This window comes from Carassius auratus, chromosome 2, assembly GCF_003368295.1.
Source record: "Carassius auratus strain Wakin chromosome 2, ASM336829v1, whole genome shotgun sequence".
Taxonomy (NCBI): domain Eukaryota; kingdom Metazoa; phylum Chordata; class Actinopteri; order Cypriniformes; family Cyprinidae; genus Carassius; species Carassius auratus.
Window position 1 is genome coordinate 19,661,183 of NC_039244.1, and position 22,538 is coordinate 19,683,720.

The 22,538-nt window shown below is 36.6% G+C and overlaps 3 protein-coding genes across 4 annotated transcripts; 1 reads left to right on the top strand and 2 right to left on the bottom strand.

The window, feature by feature from the left end:
• Window positions 1–5,368: 5,368 nt before the first annotated feature.
• Window positions 5,369–9,814, top strand: LOC113119354 (cyclin-L1-like). 2 transcript variants are annotated; one of them, XM_026288784.1, is made up of 11 exons: window positions 5,369–5,691; window positions 6,002–6,076; window positions 6,161–6,270; window positions 6,575–6,692; window positions 6,789–6,853; window positions 7,847–7,946; window positions 8,030–8,134; window positions 8,231–8,372; window positions 8,458–8,557; window positions 8,830–8,925; window positions 9,043–9,814. In XM_026288784.1, exons 1-11 carry the CDS (start codon window positions 5,452–5,454, stop codon window positions 9,374–9,376), a joined length of 1,485 nt encoding a protein of 494 aa, XP_026144569.1. In that variant the 5' UTR covers window positions 5,369–5,451; the 3' UTR covers window positions 9,377–9,814. The 2 variants fall into 2 exon arrangements, with proteins under 2 accessions (XP_026144569.1, XP_026144562.1); XM_026288777.1 differs by having other exon boundaries at window positions 5,370–5,691; window positions 8,827–8,925.
• An 851-nt stretch (window positions 9,815–10,665) lies between these two features.
• On the bottom strand, window positions 10,666–17,102 carry LOC113119275 (kelch-like protein 6). Its single transcript, XM_026288606.1, has 7 exons — window positions 16,482–17,102; window positions 16,141–16,306; window positions 14,698–15,147; window positions 13,853–14,090; window positions 13,042–13,244; window positions 11,401–11,614; window positions 10,666–11,296 (listed from the first exon to the last, which is right to left on the bottom strand). Exons 1-7 carry the CDS (start codon window positions 16,751–16,753, stop codon window positions 10,995–10,997), a joined length of 1,845 nt encoding a protein of 614 aa, XP_026144391.1. The 5' UTR covers window positions 16,754–17,102; the 3' UTR covers window positions 10,666–10,994.
• Window positions 17,103–17,838: 736 nt separating this feature from the next.
• On the bottom strand, window positions 17,839–19,485 carry LOC113119577 (serine/threonine-protein kinase PAK 2-like). The gene is made up of 3 exons (XM_026289164.1): window positions 19,317–19,485; window positions 19,034–19,172; window positions 17,839–18,361 (listed from the first exon to the last, which is right to left on the bottom strand). Exons 1-3 carry the CDS (start codon window positions 19,371–19,373, stop codon window positions 18,282–18,284), a joined length of 276 nt encoding a protein of 91 aa, XP_026144949.1. The 5' UTR covers window positions 19,374–19,485; the 3' UTR covers window positions 17,839–18,281.
• Between the last annotated feature and the right edge of the window lie 3,053 nt (window positions 19,486–22,538).

The following is a 22,538-nucleotide window of genomic DNA, read 5'->3' on the forward strand; positions in this document are numbered from 1 at the left end:
TGATATCAAGAATCTGGTTTCCAGCTTTCATGTTGTTGAAGGAAGCATATGTGACTTCACTACATTTTGAAAGAACACGCTGAAAGCGGTGGCTGGAACACCTGAAGATCTGTTTCCAGCAGATTTTTTTTATTTTTTATGTCAGCATAAATCAGTTTAAATGAATGCTCCACCCACTGCTTATGAGCAGTGAGAAATTTTTAGAAGCGCAACCAAATAATTTATTGAGGTGAGGACAAACATCTGTTAAATACTCCTTGTCTTGGGTGTGCCTTTAGTTGGCAATATACTGTAGGTTGTTATGAGACAGACAAAAATAGCATCTAATAGCATTTAGCTGTAGACTGATTCAGCGTTTGTCTACTTTTGTGTTTTTATGTTTTTCTCCAAAAATGAAAGTTATTGTTTCATATTTTATACATATTCAAAAATTAAATAACATAAACAAAATAAACATAAATACGTTGTTAATTTCATGGGCACCCAACTTGCAAAATATACTACTTTATACATTAAATTATAGTTAAATTAAATTAAATTATTAGTCCTGATGGTATCTGAAAGCTGTTTGAGATTATGATATATATATAATTTTTGCTGATTTATTATAGTGTCTTTGAACATATATCAGCGCTATTTATGTATATTTACCTTTATAAAAGGTTTTTTTTATCATGGTTTATTTTGAATAGCAATTAATTATTTTGGCATCATTAATATATATTGTTAAGAATATTAAAATATTCTGCATCATTTAATCTTCATCGTTTGGTTGTAGAGAACACTTTTTTCCCTCACACCTTTGGCACACACAAATGTTAAACGATGCTTGATCTGTGCATATTTCTCCTCTGATTCAGACAAGAATGCTTTTTCACTGGAGAAACCAATATAACATTTGCTTACTTTAATTGATGGACTGGAGTCGTGTGGATTATTGTGATGATTTTATCAGCTGTTTGGACTCTCATTCTGACGGCACCCATTCACTGCAGTGGATCCATTGAGCAACTGCTATAATACAACATTTCTCCAAATCTGTTCTGATGCAGAAACGTACCAATCAACATCTTGGATGGCCTAAGGGTGAGTACATTTTCAGCGTTTTTTCATTTTTGGGTGAACTATTCCTTTTAAACTTGCATTTAAAATTCAGAAGTCATTAAAAACAAAGACAGCTTTATTTGTTTTCCTTTTCAAAATGATATACTATTTAAGCATTGTATAATTATACCATTTTTAATTATTTTAGCTCTGTTGAGAAATATCTGACAGCAATGCTTTTCCATATATGTATATATATATTTAGACTTAGACACACACACACACACACACACACACACACACACACACACACACACACTGCTCATTATAAAGGGTAGATCTATCTACACCAAGTCAGTCAGATAACAAAAAAATGCCAAAATACAGAAATTCTGAGAAGCAATCACTAATCTGAACATTTATGAAATCACTGCTCCAGTGATTTATCATTGCTGTCAGCGAGTTTCATTCCATTCTCCTTTTAACTATTTGTTTGTGGGGGGTTTACATACTATAATGTGTCACATAGAAACAGAAAAAGTAATCGCATGTGATTAAGTTCAGCATTCAGTTCACAGAACAGGGCACTCTCAGTCAGAACAAAATTGAGAACATGTGGAGATGGAAATATTTACACTTTTGGGCCTTCTGGGGGGTGAGGTGGGAATTAGACCCAGCGTGAACCAGGCAACACCAGATGTGGGCAGTTTCTATAAATGGGTTTTGGACTGTGAGGTATAACCTACAGTAACTGAACTTTCTGCAGGTGTCCTGTGACGATGTTAATATCTCAATAAAGCAATGCAGCTGGTTTGCAGGCCAGGTCAATAATCGTACAACAAGGAACCTGTAGTGTATACCATTTACCAGAGGGGTTTTACACTTGAAAAAAAAAAACTCAACTTTGCTTCCCTCCTCTGACACACATTCAGGTATGAAAAAATGACCTCAAGCCTGTCACTGTCTGAACAGCACAGAGGTGAGAGGTTGAGAATGTTTCATATAACAGCAGGTTGAATATTCACCATCGGTTGCCAGGTCTCTGCTGTATGTCACATACACAGGCTTTGGGAAATCATTAGCATGTTAAGAAAATATAGCTGACTTTGCTTTCGAAAAGAATCACAATTAGTCTCACTGGCTTACAAGCAGCCAATCAAATTTGCTTGGGGTAATGGCAGACAGGAACAAAAACATTCCTTAGGTGAAAGGAACATGTTCTCCATGAAATCAGACACAGAAACATGCTGATTTACGTCACACGGCTGTATGTGCCAAGCTTGCTATGGGCGAGAATTTTTTTTTTTCCAGTGTCAGGGGGATACTTCAAACCTGCTGTAAAATGCTATATTGTTCAGTTTTAACTGTGCTGTACTTCTGATGACATTCCCTTGACTTTAGGTTTTTAGATATTTGATTCACTCAAGAATATCTTGTTCGTAATGATGGTTCCTCCCGGGTCTATGAAGCTTCTACACTGTGAAATGAAGCACTCGTAGAAAATTCTGTGCCTACGCAGACATCATTTATGGTTTTAAATATCACATTTTCACCCCTAGCAAAGATGCAGTGTGTGCGTTTCTGAACCTGTGAGGTGAAACATAACAGCTCTCTAACCAGATCCCAGTAGTGCCATTCAAGGAGCCAGCAGATCTGGAGTACATTACGAATCCCCCTGCCACTGACAGAAAGTATGAATAATTACCTGATTAAAATGTCTCGGTGAGTGATTTATGCTAGAAAAAGCTGCAAGATGTTCTTCCTCTGGGACATTCGGTTTATGCAGTGCTGCTCAGCTGCCAGTATGAAAGAGTATGACATTTTGCACTTGCATGACTGACATGCGATGTAATTTAAATGGCTGTCCAACTGAGCTCATTTTCTGTATTTTGAAGTGAGACATATATTGAAGTCACAAACATATTGTGTAACAAACTGCATTCAGAAGCAAAGGGGATGGGGCTCTCTCTCTTGAGTATACAGCTGAAAAAGCGGCTTGTGTGCAAGGTGTTATTTGCATGCCTTGTTGACATGCTGGCATGCACAGAAGCTTCACTGTTGCAGACCTCATGAGAATGTCTCCCAAAAATGAAACATTTCAAAATAATCTGTATAATATTAATTCATATAACTATCATGTAATGCTGGAAAATGTTGTACTTCCTTTTTCTTTATTTGCAATGTCGGATTTGTCCAAAGCATTTAATAACATTTTAATGCATAATAATGCATAAAGAACAGGCTATTTTAAGTATCTTACACAGAATATAACAAAACTTCAACTGCAGCAGGATATTTTGTCTAGGGTAGGTCTTGTTTACTATTTTTCTCAGTAACTTGGAACATGCATTTCACAAAAACAACCACAGGCAAAGTTTTTTTTAATATATATTTTTTTAAATGAAAACACATAAAAAAGAATTATCATCAAAATGTTTTCACTTGGACTGAGAAAAACTCTCTCTCTCTCTCTCTCTCTCTCTCTCTCTCTCTCTCTCTCTCTCTCTCTCTATATATATATATATATAAATGATTTTGCCCCCTGTAAATTTCTCTTAAATATTTAGTAGATTTATGAAAAGTGCAGTAATAAGAGATCATGTTGGATTTAATAAATCTTTTAAAAAGCATTTGTTTATTAAAATCGGAAGTGCTTTTCAGGGGTTGGGTGGCAAATTTGGCACAACTTAATGTACTTTATTTCTTTTGGACACATCTCATGAGGATATTGGTTGAGAGATGAGAGGGGCAAGTGGGTAAATGAAATGAGGTCAAAATGAGTATCAGTGACAGTTGGCATCTCTCCTACTTCCTGCCTGGTGCACAGCAAAGACCAAGGCTATCCTTAACCCTCTCAGCAAATCTAGCCAAATAGTAGGCCAATAACCTGAACAGTGCTAATGAAGACATTAAAGTGGAAAAAAGTTAATCACAGTTTTATGTTCACCGATAGTACCAAATTATTCTGTTTCTATATAATTTGTAAAAAAATCTTAACAGAATAATAACCTCAGGTCTGGCACTATCTGAACAGCAAAGAGGTGAGAGGTTGAGAATGGGTTTTGGATTGTGAGGTATACAGAAAAATTAATTACGTGGGAAAATGAATATGTGCAAAAGCATATAAAGGGAAGTATTGTACTTTATTGCACTGTTGAAAATAAAATGTGTTATATAAGTCCAGAAATCTTTTTTTTTTTTTTTTTTGCTGGTATGAAATTAATTCCAGTGTCGTTGATATGAAGAAGGAAGCACAAGATTTCCTGAAGTCAACAATCTTTATATGTCTTGTTGACCAGGTGTCTAGGCATATCACATCCCCTCTGTTAGCTGTCTCATCAGTTTCAGTGATGAGCCCCCTCACTGTGGTGTAGGTCCTGGATATGATGATGTGATTACTTTGGTACTTGGCAACACAGTCATGGATTATAGCACATCCCTGAGGGGACCTGGTGCACAGCATGGCATAGCAAGAAATCAATCAATCTATCTGTCTGTCTGTCTGTTTATCTATCTATCTATCTATCTATCTATCTATCTATCTATCTATCTATCTATCTATCTATCTATCTATCTATCTATCTGTCAGTTATACTATAGTGGCAATAAGTTGTTGTTTTATTCCATTTAATTTAAATTATTACACAAACCATGTGTTTCATCAACACAACATGGTGGTATTTGATGGGATTAATATATATATTAGTCTGTTCATGATGCATTATAAGACAGACAGAACTTCTACAGGAATGAAATAACATAAACTCTTCATGTAAAGTTCAACAAACACAATAAAAGAAAAAAATAGATAAATAAAAATATCACAATAAAGACAAACAGAGCAAACCTTATGTATTAGAGGCTTTACAAAACAAATCATCATAAGATTTTAAAACTGTTACTTTTCTGGTTTTTAATCAACCTAAGGGATTTGAGAAATGCATAAATTTCAACTAAGAAATGTGAAAAAGTAGGCTGCGAGTTAGAGAATATTTTCTTATGAATATTTTTTTTTTTAAACAAAATTAAAAAATTAATAATGCAATTTATTGGAGCATTATTTGTACCTTTATGGTAACAAAATTATATACTTTAACTGAAACGATTTGGAATGTTAAGAAGATTTAGACAGGAAAGAACTGCTTTAAGCACTGTATTATATTAGCAGTAGAGTCATCATTATCAAAAAGAGAAAGAGAAGGATATACAAAACGAGATGTTCTCCCTCTGCTTCAGACAAAAGAACCCTCCCGTAACGGGAAAGGTCGGTATTCTACGGGATTTCACCATTGCAACAGAGCCATTGACGTCACATCCGTTGATGTATTGCGTCAATTACGAAACGTCGCCATTTCCGCCTGGCAGACGAAAGGTCTACGTTTTGTGAAACCGAAATACTCCATCAAGATGTCTCTAGGTGTTTTATCTCCTCATGTGAACACTCCAGCAAACAGCCAAGGTATACTGATCGGTGATAAAGTGTACTCGGAGGTGTTTCTGGCCATCGATAGCTCGATTATACCGGAGGAGAGTCTCTCTTCGACCCCGTCCATGCTGGATGGCCTCGACAATGAGACTGAGACAAACCTGCGGATTCTGGGCTGTGAACTCATCCAGTCCGCCGGGATTCTTCTGCGTCTGCCACAGGTTACTATCTAAATTTGTTAATGTTTTATTTGGTCCGTAAGTTTAATTCCTAATGATCTTAACGTGTAAGACGACACCCTTATCGCGGCTAGCTAGCTAGCCGTTACCGGCACAGTGAAACCGGCGGCCTTTTGTTTTCCAGCGGCAGCGGGTCCTTCAGAGAGTGCCTGCCGTGAAATCTATTTTGGGATGTAATTAAAAGTAGATTATTTGTCGCTCTACTATTAGTTGTCTAACAAGTAGGGTTGCTTTTATGTAACCCAACTGACATGACCATTGTTTTTCATTTATTGTTTGGTATTTTGAATAGGTGGCGATGGCGACTGGACAAGTCCTTTTTCAACGATTCTTCTACTCGAAGTCTTTCATCAAGCACAGCTTTGAGGTAAATCAGAGATACAAAAAAAAAAAAAAAAAATCAACCCTTGTTTAAACCCAGATTATGACCTAATGTGTCACTTTGTAACAGATATTTGCAATGGCCTGCGTCAATTTGGCATCTAAGATCGAGGAATCGCCAAGAAGAGTGAGGGATGTGATCAACGTTTTCCATCATTTGAAACAAGGAAAGGGCAAAAAGTAAGTTGATTGTTTTTATTATTAGTGTTAGAAATTTAGTAATTAACCCAAGAAATTTAGTAGATGAAACCTGTAGAATTTCCACTCCATTGGTTACTTGCTGTGCTTAGCTTAAACTTTGGATCTAATGAAATCTACTGATGACTTAGTCTAATTATTGAGTTGTTTTTATAAAATGTTTTCTTTGTAATTATAAACATGTTAGTATCATCTGTGAAGAGAATATAAAATAAAGCAGAGGCTATGTTTTTCTAATAATATATCATATTTAACGTATTATAACAGCCGTTTTGTGTTGAACCAGGAGTACCCCTCTTGTCCTTGATCAAAACTACATCAACACCAAGAACCAATTGATCAAAGCAGAGCGCCGTGTCCTTAAGGAACTGGGGTTCTGTGTACATGTCAAACATCCACACAAGGTAAGTTTTGATTTATACAATTCTGCTGCTATCCGGATTATATTTTTGTGTGTGAAAATCCAGTAAATTTCCTTAATTCATTTTCAACTCTTTCAGATTATAGTCATGTACCTTCAAGTTCTTGAATGTGAGAAGAATCAGATGCTTGTTCAGACAGCATGGTAAGTGTTTCTATGTTTTTGGAGCTCACAAAAATGCCCTTTAAATGATCACCTGGAATTTTTTCCCCTTATAGAGGAGACTTTGCATCAGATTTATGGTTGGACTCATGCCGTGTTTCCACTAGTAAAATTGGCTGATAAGACCTTGAACTTGTGTGAAAGCGCTTGGTACTTGAGTATCAACAGGACCTAGTGGAAACACTGCATTATATATAATCTGTATAATAGTACAGTATACCTAAAGGTAAGATAGGTTCACATCATTCTGGCATCACACAGTTTTTTTGTAGTAAAAATGCAGAGATATTCTGTAGGTTGCGTGTTCGGTGATTTCTTGCACATCTTTGAGGTTAAGGCTTATGGAGAGCTCTGTTTAACTTTGTCCTTTCTCTACTCTTTGATTAAAGGGTAGCCCATGGTGGTAAGTGTCACAGAAAACACCCGAACTCCTCAGGCACAAGACCCAGGAACCCCTCCCACCTCATTGGCTGGCTTTTCGAGACTGCCAGCCAATCCAGTGAGAGCTCTCAGTGGAGGTTCTCTGAATGGAAGGCCTTGGCTTTGCTGGGGGGTCCAGGATTTTTTTCTTTTTCTCCCTCCCACAGAGCTTGAGTGCTAGTACTTAGTTGTGCGCTTTATGCTCTCTAATTTTTTTTAGCAATGAAAATGGTATGTCGTTTTTTTTTTTTTTTTTCATATGAATCATGTTCATGTGAATTTTGTTATGTAAGTTGTCCCTGATATCCACCATTAACTGATTCTTGCCTCTCCTCACACCTTTTTGATAGGGGGTTTGAAAATTTCGATTTTGTAACACATGCGCTTTGTTTGTGCTTCAGTTATTTGTTCAAATTTCTTAAGATTATACTGTTGGCACCATCATGGCTACATTTCAAAAGTTAGGGAAAGGACATGAAGTTTAAGAGCCTCCAGAAGCCATATGAGAGAGAGAGCATGGCAGGTGTTGCATAGGTGTTTCTTTTTGTTTTGCAGGAATTATATGAACGATGCCCTCCGGACCAACGTGTTTGTGCGGTTTGAACCTGAGACCATTGCATGTGCCTGTATTTACCTCGCTGCTCGAGTACTACAGGTACATTTTTGGATCTATCTCTCTTATCTTTATCTATTTCAGTCTCTCTCTTTATTTCATCATGTATTTTTGTATTTCTTCAGATTCCTCTTCCTTCCAAGCCACACTGGTATCTTGTTTTCGGTGCTACTAAGGAGCACATCAGAGAAATATGTATCAGCACGATGAAGCTTTATTCTAGAGAAAAGGTAGCTTGAGTTTTATTAACTTGGCACATGTTTGATAATCTTTATTTCTAATAATTGTTAATACATGCTGTTGTTAATACTCCATCCATCTCTCAGCCTAACAGTGAACAGCTTGAAAAACGGGTGGAAAAGAGGAAGGTGGCCCTGGAAGAGGCAAGACTAAAAGCCAAAGGACAGAATCCCAATGGCACGCCAGCTCTTGCTGCCATTGGTGGATTTTCCCCAGCATCAAAACCCTGTAAGTTTTTATTCTGTTTGCTTTTTACTAAACAAGCTTTTTAACTGATCAAATCACAGGCAGCTAAAATGTTTTCCTTTTCCAGCTTCTCCACGAGAAGTGAAGATGGAAGAGAAATCGCCAAACTCTAAATTGGTGAAGGAGTCTGAGAACAGACAGTTGTTTCCAAAAAGCCCCTTAAATGGGTAAGTTTTAAAATGCAATTTTTTTTTGTTGCAAATGCCAAATTTAATCATTTATGTTTTATTTTACCCTTTTGGGATGAAAAATTACATTTATTAGTATTTAAGAAAAATTCTATGCCTTTTAAAAGTGTTTTTAGTTTTTCGATCAAATTTTAATTTAGCTTTTATTTTATTTCAGTTAACCAAAACTATTAAACATTGCTTTGGTAAATAATCAACACTGCTACCCATCCCTATTTTGTTCATTTATTTTTATCTTTCTTGTATAGCAGCATGAAAAAGGAGGAAGGCAAAGTGTTTCAGAATGGCAAGAACCACAGCCGGTCTCGCTCACGATCTCGCTCGCCATCTCGTTCTCCACACAGACAGTAAGTTATAACGTGCACTTTCAATTCAAGTGATATTTTATACCTGTACACCAGGTTGATGTTTAAAATAATAGATTTATTCTTTCTGCTGCTGACATGATGTTCTATTATTTTTAGTCAGAGGAGCCACTCGGGAACGTACAGCTCTCAGAGCAGCCGCAGCCCATCACCACGCCAACACAAAGGTCACAGAGCTTCGCCAGTTACACAGCTCAGGACGGAACGAGACCGACAGAGTGACTCTAGTCGGAATAGCAACAAAAGGAGGCGATCACGGAGCCGATCTCGCAGCAATTCCCGCGAACGAGGGCGTGACCGTGACTATGTGAAACACAAGCACGATCGCGGGCACCACTGGGACCATCGTGAACGTGATCGTGACAGATCACATGATCAGGGACGAAGCAAACACCAGAGCAGGTCACATTCTGGACGCAGACACCGGAGATGAGACACATGGCACTGCTGAATGAAACTGACAGAACTACGATGGCATTGGACTACACGACTAAATTGTAGATTGGAAAAATGCTTGCTTCAATACAATGTTTCCCCGGAGTAAACCTTGTGATGAAGTGGATTTTCTCTCAATGTTATTGTTCTTGCACCTGACCAACTCATACAGAGTTCAGTTAGGCAAGGTAGTGGTGCCTTTTATGTATTTGACAATTGTGTTTTACGTGAAACTTGAAAGTGAACAAACAGACTGCTAAATATCTGCCTATATCAGGGATCCCATTTGCACAGGAAAGAGCAGATGAGACCTGTGCCTGTAAAATATTTTCCAAATGCACAGCTGTTTGTGCCCTGTACAAATAAAGCTTATTTTTTATGATGACGACTTTGTATTCATCTGTCTACACAAAATAAAAATGATGTTATATTCCAATTCTGAGAAAATTTGTTTTACTTTATATGGTGTGTATATTGAGTTACTTCAAACTAAAGAAAACACTCATTGGATCTTTTCATGTCACTGTTAGTGTAACTGTTTCAATGCAGAATAAATGCTAACTCAGGTAAAGTTTTGCAGTTTTACTAATCATACCCATCTTATATCATTAAAGCTGCAGTAGGTGACTTGTAAAAATATATATATATTTTTTTTAAAAGAATTTGTAAATTTGTAAAATCTGTCATGTCCTGACAGTAGAATATGAGACCGATAATCTGTGAAAAAATCAAGCTCCTCTGGCTCCTCCCAGTGCTCCTATTGCCATTTGCAGAAATACATCGCTCCCGTTAAGAAACAATCAGAGCTGCGGTCCGTAACTTTGTTTGTGTTCAAAATGTAGAAAAATGTATATAATAAGCGAGTACACCATGAATCCATTTTCCAAACTGTGTTATTTAGCCTGTCCTGAATCCCTATGGTGCACCTATAACAAGTGTTTATATTCGGACTATTTTAGATTGCTTCAGGGGTACTGCGGCGGAGTAACCCAGTACCTTTGTGTTTCTTCATAGACATAAACAGAGAGAAGTAGTTCCGGCTACGATGTTCTTCCGCAAGACACAAGCAGTTCTGTTTATTAACCGCTAGAGCGTCAAAAGTTCCCTACCGCAGCTTTAACTGGTTTAAGTAGCCTAAATGATAGGCCAGATCTGTCATGCATTAATGTCGTTTTACCTGAATAGTGAATTACATTTTATTGCAAGCTCAATAATTATTTTTTATAAATTAAACATGATATTAAATGAATTGCTCACAATAAGAAATTAATAAATAACAATGTCTTTTTTAATTGGGTTCATGATACCGATTGTCAATGTTAACAATTGAAATGTTATTGTGAAGTGCCACAAAATAAATATTAATGTTTCAATGTTTAAAAATTACTGTAATGTGTGTAAACATTTCTTTGCATTGTCAAAATGAACACAATGGTTACACTTTGGTATATACAAGCTGCATAGTTAAATATCAAAAATGGAGAACACTTTTAGTATTAATGTAATAGAGAACACTGAATTCCACTGCTTAATGTTGATCATATGGGCCTGAAAAGAGTCAAATCTAAGGACAAAACATGTAGTTAAAACTGTAGTCTCTGAAGCTGCTGAATTTGTCATCCGTTGACTGTTCCAGGCGTTATCCTGCGTATATGTGTGTAGGATTTCCTGAGAGTCACACTACCATGGTGAGATACTCCACGTGGAAGCACACACTCCTCAGTCAACTTTTTTGTCTCCGGGTTCCAACAAAGAACGGTAGCGATCACCTCGTTCTTGTCATCACGGCCACCAGTAATGAAGAGCTTGTTATTGCAGGCAGCAATACCACAGCTGGCCCTCTCACAACCCAGCTGGATTATAAGCGTCCAGGAGTCTTCCAGAGGGCTGTAGGAATACAAGGCCTTCATCGCACCACCTTTATTTTAGAGGAAATTACATATTTAATCATCAAAGCATGGCCGTTATCTCTGGTCAGTTGTTTACAGTTTTATTTAAGCAAAAAAATTAAAAGGTACAAACCAACAACAAAAATGACATCCTTAAAAGTCACCGCATTTGTGCATTTGGCCTCGGTTGGCATCGGGCATTTTAAGCTCCATTGATTTGATAGGGAATCAAAGCATTGCATGTTGTTTGTGGCTAGCTTGCCATTGGGGCCTCCACCTATCACAAAGATGTATTTGTCATAGCTGGCAGCAGAGAAGGAGCTTACGCTGATCATGAGCGGTCCTGCCTGGAAGGTGGACAAAAATATTAAGTTTCCTGTATATATGATCAGAGTAACCATCATAAATGCACTGAAATGTTATGATAGGTGCAGATGTATTAGATATTAATCTATCCTTCATTCAGCCATTACTTCCGTCTTCAGTGTCACATGATCCTTCAGAAATCATTCATGTTGATTTGGAGCCTAATAATTGATAATGGTTCTTCTTCTTATTATTCAGGTTTAAATATTTTGTAACATTATAATGCCAACTTTGACCTATTTAATGTCTTTGCTGATTAAAAAGTTCCTTTTTTTTCCTTTGTTCTACTTTCTTACCCCAAATTTTGAATGGTATTAGAATTTACAAAAAAATATGAATCAGCAAAAGCAGCATGTTGTTAACATTCTTAATAACAATAATTTTTTCTTGAGCAAATCAGCACATTAAAATGATTTCTGAAGGATCACGTGATGCTGAAGAATTGAGTTATGGCTTTGCCATCACAGGAATAAATTACAGTGTAAAATATGTGTTGAAATACATGGATATAACATTTAAATTCCATGCATTTTTCATACATGGAATATTTTCTGCACTTTATAGACATTTTTAACTCCCAAACAGTGTACGGGAGTAACTAGTTAAATGCAAAGGAATTACATAATTTAATTGCAAAATAAATGTAACACACAGACATTTAATTTATTTATTTTCCAAATTGCATAGACTGCTCAAAAATAAGATAGGAATGTTTCAGAGTTCAGGATACGCTCATTCGATAACTGTTTTATTTCCTATTTGGGTTTATGCATATGCAGTTTTTTTTTTTTTTTTTAAGGTTAACTGTTCCCCCCCCCCCCAAGGTATTTCTGCCAGTGTTTTCTGTTGTAGCTATGCAAAGGTTTGATTTCAAAAACGGTATCATAACTATTGAACTATTTCTAATGATTTTAAGTCTGTATTTAACCTCAGAATGATCTCAAAGAGGCGGCGTGAAAGTCTGATTTTGTGGTGGCTGTGCTATTAAATTAACTGAATATAATCTTAATTTAAGTGGAGAAGGATTTTGAAAGTCTGACAGTAATCAGTGTCGTGTACTACTGTAAGGTTAACCCTGCCTGCTTTAAATGTTTTCAAATGATTAACAGCTGAAACCATTCATTAGAAATTTAGCTAAGTAATTAAGTTATTAAAATATTTACTACTTATTACATTTTAAATGGGGGTAACTTGCAATCTGTAACCGATTACATTTCCAAAGTAACCTTCCCAACACTGCCCCCCAAATCCCATGAACAATATGGAATTGTGTTGTGATAAAAACTAATAGACACTCTTTTAATCAGACAACCATTAACTGAAAATTAAAAGTTATTTCTCTCTCTTTTGAGACTGCAAAGGACCTAAAGTTATATAATTACCCATCCCAGATATTTACAGGACTCACCTCTGTCCAGCAGTTGTGAAATGGATCGTAGGCTTCAACACTGCTCAATCTCTGGGTTCCATCAAAACCACCCAAAACATAGACTTTTCCTCCAGCTACGGCCATCTTGTGTCTCCAGCGGCCTGTGTTGAGATACTCTATCTGGATCCATTTGTTTAGTGATGCATTATACTTCCACACCTCCTGCAGTGTTTCCTTGCCACCTGTTTAAGTGTAAATCGGCTTTACAAATTTCTTCTTTGATCTTACACATCAGTGTCCATACAAATAAACATACTACATAGGCAGTGCCACTTTACAGTTATATCTTATACTTTTTTTTTGTAATTTTATTGTTGGAATCTCTTCCAAATTTTTTTTTTTTTTCTCCAGACAAGGTAATTTTTTTTTTTCAAATACAGATCTTGAAAACACAATTTTAAAACCGATAGCAATCTAGCCAGTCAAGCTTTGAGATGAACAGACAATTAACTATTCCATGCACATACTCCATACACTACACAACACTATGTAATACAGATTGAAGAAACAACAGCAAGATCTGCTTATTTGCTCAAAATAACCTCACTTTCCTAAGAAAATAGATGCGTTTTTGTACAACAAACACATGTGCACACCATGATAAAGCAGTCATTACATAGACACTCAAATATTTATAGGAAGACACTTGCTCAATCTGTATATTATGTATGGTCACTTGTTTTTGATACCTATTCTGAGAGAGCAAAAATAATTTCCTTTGTCTTGTTTTCATTTATAATAAGTGCATTCCTCAGTGTGATGTATCTCAGTGTGATGTACTGATGCTCACCCGATATGTAGACTTCGTTTCTGAAGGTGACACACGCAAACTCCACCCACTTCTTATTTTCATTCTCAGATTCCATCTCTGTGTTCGGTAGTTTTGCCACCTCTAAGCGGCTCCTGCGTAGTGGGTCCAGACAGGTCACCTCAGATACAAATTTCTCATCATTTGTGCATCCTCCAATAATCATAAAAACCTCAGACTGGAACTGCTGCACCCTTGGTTTGGTCCGCTCCGATATCACCTAGAAACCAAGAGGATTTAAAGGGGTAGTTCACCCAAAAATGAAAATTCCAAGCGTTGTTCCAAACATGTATAATTTCTTTGTTCTGTTGAAGACAATATTTTGAAGAATGTTTGTAACCAAACAGTTGGCGCTAACCACTGAAAATTTAAAATTAAGAAAACATTATATGGAAGTCAGTGGCTACCTTCAACTGTCTGGTCACCAACATCTCACAATTCAGATTTGAGAGAAATTCAGAGAAATTAACTCAGAATTGTGAGATAAACTCATGATTGTTAGAAAAGTCGCAATCACCTTTTAATTTAACTGCATAGTTTGTGCCCTGTTATTATTATAATATAATAGAATTATAATAATAGAATTATTACATATATTTGCAATATTTGAAGTAAGAAGGTTTTTCTGTATAATTTACAGAATTCACTATAGTGGCAAAGTAATGAACATTATGATTTAATACCCTTCCTCTAAAATTAAAGCCTGCCATGTCTTTATGACTCAAAGTCATAATTCCCAAGTTTGGATTTCACTTCCTGTATTTGAATCTTGTGACCACTTCTACATGGAATCAAGCATTTAGAAAGGTCACATTTGTAAAACTGACCTCTTTTCCTGAGAGGTGATAAAGCCGGGCCTCCTGCAGCAGTGGGAACACCTCGGCACACTGGCGGATCAGAGGCTCGCCTTCCACCCTTTCTACAAAGTACCATGGGTCCAACAAGGGCAGCCTTACATGTGCGAGGACACGGGGCAGCTGAGCTATTCTTTCATCCTGTTGGGCCCTCACCCAACGTGTAACCACATCAAACACCTGCTCCTCTGCGGTCACCCCCAGGTCATCATGCTGCAGCAGACTGACCAACACATCTGCTGGAAGATCCAGGATCTCATCATGGTCCGCAACTTGAGAGAAGTTTTGGACAATGTAGGTGTAGACTTGGGCTTTCAAAGACTCCAACGAGTGCACATCAGCTAGGAGCAGGATTCCCACACAGTTGTCTGGATGTAGGACGTCTGCTAAGTAACTGATACAGGCGTCCACAATGTGCGGAAACTGCAAACAAAAATGAGATTTGAGGTCATTACAGAGCATCAAATTATTGTTTCACATTTAGACATTTAGGGACACTATCATTACACACATTTTGAGTCAGTAAGATTTCTGTTTTTAAAGAAATTAATACTTTCATTCAGCAAGAATGCATTAAATTGAACAAAAGTGACGTAAAAGTGATCAAAAGTGAGTTCAGACTTCGCAATCCTGAAAAATGGAGTTGGTTATTATTAAGCAGCATAACTGTTTTTAACATTGATAATAATAAGAAATGTTTTTGAGCACCAAATCAGCATATTAAAATAGTTTCTGAAGGATTATGCGACACTGGAGCAATGACTGCTTAAAATTCATCTTCCAATCTCAGGAATAAATGAAACTTTTTTTTTTACTGTATTTTGAGGAAATAAATCAGCTTTGGTGAGCATAAGATACTGCCGCTTGAAAACTTTTAATAAAAAACTTTTAAGCAGTAGTGGTCTTAAACAGTATATGTAAAGCACTTTGTAAAAACAGTTTTGAAAGGTGCTGTACAGATAAAACATTACTTATTGTGCCAATCTCATAATCCTAATGGTCTGAACTAGCCTGAAATCAGATTTGGCCTTGGCAGAAATGCATTATTTTACTTAAGAGTTTATGATTTTATATGTAAGCTACATCAACTATATTTAGCAATCAAATATCTCCACCCAGCTACAGTACCCAAACACAGATGTGACTACTAAAACTGACCGTAATGGAAAATCTAATATACAGTTTCACTTCCATGTTATGTTTGGTACTTCTGAGGTGGTTTGGATGCCTTCACCTCCAAGTAAAAAAAACAAAAACATAAAATACCACAAATGTGGTACTGGGGAAGTAAAAAGTCATTTGTACCTTGCAAAAACATACTGGTAGACATTTAAATGGCCATGCTTGACAGAAACCGTTACATATAGGCTAATCCACCATAAAAATAGTTTGATAAAAAGCTGTCATAGTACAAACCTGAAATAGGCTGGCTGCCTCAAGCATTCTCTGAACATTGTCCTTGGTTATGATGACTTTGCTGGTGTAAGTGTATTCTAACAGGATTCTCATGGTGTCAGCATCAATGCCTTTAATATTTATGTTTTCTTCGTGTTTTTCTCTTAAATCATTACAAAACATTGCTCTGTAAAACACACATTTATGAAAATTCTATGTTTGCAGACTTAAAATATACATTTAAAGAAGAAACACTGCTCTCTTAAAATTTATATTTAAAAAAAAAATTAATGTTACATGAAACAAGCAAACTCGTTTCTCTGTATATCACATCAAATGATCTGGATGCCCTACTGGCTAACCTGAAATAATGACTGGCTGCAGCGAGGACCACTCGATGGCACTGGAAGCTCTGACCCTGAACGATGAGGGTGACGTCAATCAAGCTGTCTTCCAGCCGGAGACTTTGCAGCCCATCCTGCAAATAACCAGCAAACACGGAGTCTTCAAACACAACCTGACCATCATGTCGGTTCTCCTGCATCAAGCTCTCCAGCACGCTCAGACCACCTGCTGAAGCATCACTCTTGGCAGATGAAGGGCACTCTGAGTTATTCTCTAAAGTGTCAGCCATGATCTGGAGTCCCAAAAGGTTACCGATTTCACCTCTGAATGAAGTTTAACACCATGTGATGTCTAGATACTGACGAAACACTAGAGCCAAAAAACTGAACTGTGCTGTCCTAACATTTAAGCTTCCTGTTTTCATAACTGACTACAAAGAGGAAGTGCTGACGCCTCTAAAATTCTTCTCCGCAACTTCTCAAGTCGTCTTGATTCTGCCTGTTTCTCTGGGCTATCTGAACACTTGTGCATTTAAGGCAACGGTTCAAGGGGAAATGTATCATTTGCATCTAATGCATCATACATCACAGTTCCTTAAAAAGAAAGAAACAAATGTCTTAATTAAACCTTCTGAAAAAAAAAAAAAAATCTTAAAGATAAAGAATGAAAGGACATCCTTTCTTGTACAGAGATTATAAAACACTAAAGTCTGACCAAATATGATTCACAGAAGTATTAACATGAATTTAATTTAGATTTCATCAAGTACTGTAATCAGTGTAACAACTATATATTTTAAGAGTCACGACAGAATGATGCAAGCTCTAGAAATGTACCAGTCGATATCACAGGTTCAATCATCTTGACTGCAAGTCTGTTTTAATAATAATTTACAAAGGATAGATTTTATGATGGTTTCGTCATTAAAAACTTTGTATCTCATGGGAAACGAGCAGAAAAAAGACAGGAAGTGTATTTACTCAGTTGGAACGTCTGAAAATGTTTCTCATTGAAATGTGTTAAAAACCAGTTAGATTTAACATACAAAAAGAATATAGCAAATTATTCCAATTATTCTATGACAACCCTCTGGAGATGCATTAAGGTCTGACATAAAATATAAAATACTGTATACATGCACATAAATACAAAACTTGTAAAAATGTCCTGATTCCTGTCCCCCACCCCCATTTCTGCACGCTAATCAAAATACATAATATACAAAACGATTTAATAAACTTTAGGTTTTGCAATAAAAATTTAAAAAACAGAAATGGTTCACTGAATTTTTTTATACAGCAAAATTGTTCCCATTTTGTTGAGACAAGTGAAGGCAAATAGGTAGTAGGCACAGGTGACAGGTCATTAAGAAAGAATGGGACAGTTTAAGTATTAGAATACTTCTCTTGATGGTAAAAAAGGGAAAAAGTACTTTGTTAGGCCAGAGTTCAACAATACTCAAAATGAATTAAAATACAAGAGAAATTTGAAATGTTCAGGTACACACTGACCAATGCAATGGTGTCTGAACAGTTTACATTAAACAAATACAATGAGAAACATCAGTAGAAAACAAGAGAGGTCTACAGTCATTGGCTCCTCTGGTTTTGTAGCCCCTTAAGGCACATTAAAAGAGAGTTTGGTGTGAGGAGGCAAGACATGGTGATTGTGCAAGTTAGTCGCCCGGGTGGAGATGAAAAGGGTCCTCGGGGCTGAATAGCAAAGGTCCTTCACGGACTAGAAGGGGGACTCTGCTGGAGTGATAGAGATTTTCACAGGAATCGGTTGCGAGAAGGAATTTGGGCATTGGCTAACGGTTACTCTTCATTGCCTCCTTGGAAGCAAGTATAAGAGGAGTGAGGCTGGAGAGAGGCTTCGCCAGCTTGAGGAAAGGATGCTGCAAGAGACAGAAGGACATTAGCACATTTTCCAGAAAATCGCCTAATCATCAATAGCTCCACAGTCTATTCCAGGGGTTCCCCAAACCCTTTTGTCAGCCAAACCCCTTAGATTTATTTATGTAATTGAAGTACCCCGAGAAAGTAATTTCATATTAAAATCATTTAAAAACATATCCACATAATCACGGTTCTCTGATGATGGTTCATTTCAATGCATTTTAATAATGAATTAAAAATGAATTCGTTTTAACTATAAAAATTGAGGCAGAAATATATTTCGATTTTAAAATTACAACTGTATTTTCAATGTAAAAAAAAAAAAAAAAACTAATATTTGATCATTATAAAAATATTTGATTTTACACCACAAGTTTCAACTACTACTACTACTACTATGTTTGTTTCTGAAATTCTTCACTTTCAAATGAATACTGGTGAAATGCTGTAAACTTTGTGAACTCAAAGAAACACTGCGCACTCCCAAATGCACTCATCCAAATATTGATTATCTTTTTATTTTGATTCATTTTGCAGCCCCAATTTCTATCCATTTTAAATTTACATTCAATTGGATTAATTCTTAGCTTATCATCACATGTATTCAAACAGACGTATAAACTGACAAAATCATATGTCGAGACATTTTGGAATTTAGTGTTGCTCCTTACCTGCAAGAGTTCTTTTCCTCCGCCTCTCTTTCTCCACATCCATCTCGAGGCAGCGGTTTAGGAAGTCTCTAAAAATGGGTGACAGTTTCTCCGGGTTCTGCAGCTCTGGGGTGCCATTAGTAGCGATGAGGTACAGCGCCTGGAGATGATCATTAAGCATTAATGTCATAAATCTTTTCTTTAAAAGTTAACAGATCACTTGAGCTACCGTCATTAATAACAAAAAGATTTCCTAAATGAATCCGTGACAAAGTACTAAAAGTATCAGACAAGAAAGGCTCACCCTCAGAGGGTTTTCATTGAGATAAGGAGGTTTCGCTTCTACCATCTCAATGGCCATGATACCCAAGGACCAATGTCCACTTTGGGCCCATATGCTTTCCGTGTGACCACCTCAGGGGCCATCCAGTAGGGTGTTCCTACCATGGTGCTTCTCTTACTTTGCTCAGGCGTGATTTTGAGCACAGAACCCAAAATCAGCTGAAAAGAGGAGAGCAAACTTTAAAAACAAACTGTTCTGAATAATGAAGCCAGGTCTTGGCAGTGAGATTGTGGACTCACTTAGTTTGACAGATCCATCCATTTCCTAATAGACATTGTCACTTTTGATGTCTCCGATGAATGACCTGGTTTGAACTGCAGGAATTCTAGAGCTGTAAACACTGTGGAGGCAGCAGACCACAATGTTCAGTTGAGTGATGGGAAAAACGGCTTCAGGGGCTCACAAACTATGCCAGAAATACTGTACCTCTCTGCAGACAGCAGCGCATTTGTGGCTTTCATCCATGCCAGGGTTTTCCTGTAACCACATCCCGTCAGAGAGCCTCCAGCAAGGTACTCCAATTACCACAAGAAGACTCAATCTCCTACAAGAAGTCAACACACAACACACACAAAACAGAAGGTCGATGTTACAGTAGATGGCTGGAAACATCTTCATGGGGACACTAATGCACAAAATTAAACAGCACTTCAGCCATGTTTAAATAGCTTTTAAGGAATGTAACTACCTGTCTAAGAAAGTTGACAATGTTTGGGTTCTCATCTCCTTCATCACCAGGATCTACATTGATGATATAGCTCTCTTCTGGGCTGCTTCTGTAGGTTAATCTGCTTGATGGCAACCTATGGAAACACATCATGGCAGTTAGCTTGGCCCTGTGTCAAAAAACTGAGAAAAGCCAAAAAGAAACTCAAACAAAGAAATTATGTGGTCCATTTAATGTTAATGTAGTATGATTTATTATATTAAATACACTACCATTAAGAAATTTGGTGGCTGTATAAGAAAAAAAGTCTCTAATGCTCACCGAGGCTGAATTATTTAATCCAAAAATACAATAATAACAGTAGATATTATGAAATATTATTACAATTTAAAATTTAGTTTTAATATATTTTTAAAATGTCACATGACACTTCACACACTATTCTAATTTGCTGATGTGTTTATTTCAAAACAACATATATTTGAAATAGCAACATTATGAATGTCTTTACTATCAATTTTTTATTTAATGCGTGAACAGAAGTGTACATTAAGCAATTGTCCTCAACCGGAACTCGCAAAATCGCTAGCCCAACGTTCCGGGGCTATTTGTTTTTTTTTATCTTGAATAGCAATATAAAACTCCTAACTTGATTCGAGTTGTTCACTCGATTGTAAGGGTGAAATGGATTGTGGTTGATTGTTTGCACTTTTTCCAAGTCTTGCCAATTTAAACATACAAGCGTTTCAAAACATTTGCGTGCACTCAGAGCTAGCACGGTGGTTTCTGCTTGGTTTCAAAGCGCACACAGAGATCCACATTTCAGACAATGCCCGTACACAGAATTGTATACATATCCTTGCTCTTCTGAACACATACACACAAAATTCACAAAATAATTGTCTCTGCAAGTATTCTAGTAAACACAAGAATATTGTTAAAGAGAGATGGCAGAAAGCGCATCATGTTTGTTTTCTTTATTTTATAAAAGCACCAACGTTTTGTTGATATTGTGAGCGCACACAAATAAAAGTAGACCCTTTGCAGTAACAAATTATTACCCTTACATTTATGAACAAAAATTGAACGGCGTTATTTAAAATATCTAAGTATCGTCTGGCACCTCCATGGTCTTGAAAGGGTCTCTGCACAAACTATTAAATATAGCGGACAATTTCTCTGGATCAATGTTTAAACTTAGTTTTAAAACTTCAATTTATTTTTTATTTTTTTAACATCTCAATTCCACATAGAAAAATGCAGCATTTGACGTTTTATCTATAATATGTCTTTAATATATTTGGTATAAATAAGATAAATATATAATAAATTGTAAGAAAATGGTAGTGTATTATGTATCGTGAATTCTATTGCATCGTAAGTTCCAGAAAAATCGTTCCATCCCTATATGCTACTAGATTTGCTGGTCATGCAGATTTGTCCACAGTAAGGTTCAACCTGTCTTTTTTATTCAGGCTTGTAAATTCATTTTGGGTTTACCTAAACCTGAAGAATTCTCTGCCTGAAGAGCTTACCAGGGATTTAGAAATTTTTGCGTGCCCTTCTTCAACCATATGTAAATTCAATTGTAGTTTTTATTTAAGGAATCTTTTCTCGTGGAATTTGACGGATTCAAATTTCGAGATAGAGAAATATTAAGAATGGAATAGAGAAAGATACCTCTTGGCCAGGTAGCAACGTCAATGGCTGTGTACACCGTACCAGACGCACTGTAAAGAGACAACATTCAATTGAAGCCAACCCTACGATTACAGTTCGTTTTATTAAATTCAGGCTACTGGTTCAACTGGTTTCTGTGATACAGACGGACATATTGAAAAGTATATATACTTCCCAAAAGCCCAGTTACAATATCATGGAATATATTTACCCTTGTCTATATCTTTTTCATATCTTGTGTATTTTTTACTTGGGTCTCCAATACTGACAATTAGTTTCCTTAGAGATCATAGAGTCACAACAACACCGGTTAGAATCGTGTCATATAAAAATCATGCTGCAGTGCATATAATAACATTATTGTTAAAGTGAGCATCTCTAATGTTTAGTAATCACCAAAACATACTAAGTTTTTCCATAATCTCCTCATCTGTCATCTTGCCCTTGGCCTTGCCCTTCTGTTTATCTCCATTTACATCCATCTGTCTCTGAAATGGCAGCAGGTGCCGGAATGGGATCGATGACAGAGCGAGTGTATACCTATCCAGACAACAAAGACACCAACAATAAGGCATTCCCTCAAGAACCATAAAGTATAAAGTAAAAAAAGTAATAATGCCTTTTGATATGACAAATACGACAAGAAATGTTCCCCTCACAGATATGTATGTTGAGGACGTGGTGCTACAACAGGAGGTGGGCTTCATCATCGTCATCATCATCATCCTTGACTGGTGATTGCTCAGAGCCTTTTTTTGCTGGTGGTGCATCTTTATCTGAAATCAAGAGAATGAACAGACATTAGAGGATAAATACAAATAGAGTTAGACCGGTGT

Coding starts and splice junctions, on each gene's coding strand:
- LOC113119354 (XM_026288777.1), top strand. CDS start 5,452: ATGTCTCTAGGTGTTTTATCTCCTCATGTGAACACTCCAGCAAACAGC. Junction 5,692..6,001: donor TTCTTCTGCGTCTGCCACAG/GTTACTATCTAA, acceptor TATTTTGAATAG/GTGGCGATGGCGACTGGACA. Junction 6,854..7,846: donor ATGCTTGTTCAGACAGCATG/GTAAGTGTTTCT, acceptor TTTGTTTTGCAG/GAATTATATGAACGATGCCC.
- LOC113119275 (XM_026288606.1), bottom strand. CDS start 16,753: ATGGCTGACACTTTAGAGAATAACTCAGAGTGCCCTTCATCTGCCAAG. Junction 16,307..16,481: donor GCAGCCAGTCATTATTTCAG/GTTAGCCAGTAG, acceptor TGTGTTTTACAG/AGCAATGTTTTGTAATGATT. Junction 13,245..13,852: donor AAACGAAGTCTACATATCGG/GTGAGCATCAGT, acceptor ACACTTAAACAG/GTGGCAAGGAAACACTGCAG.
- LOC113119577 (XM_026289164.1), bottom strand. CDS start 19,373: ATGGCCATTGAGATGGTAGAAGCGAAACCTCCTTATCTCAATGAAAAC. Junction 19,173..19,316: donor TCAATGAAAACCCTCTGAGG/GTGAGCCTTTCT, acceptor GATCATCTCCAG/GCGCTGTACCTCATCGCTAC. Junction 18,362..19,033: donor GAGGAAAAGAACTCTTGCAG/GTAAGGAGCAAC, acceptor TGTCTCTTGCAG/CATCCTTTCCTCAAGCTGGC.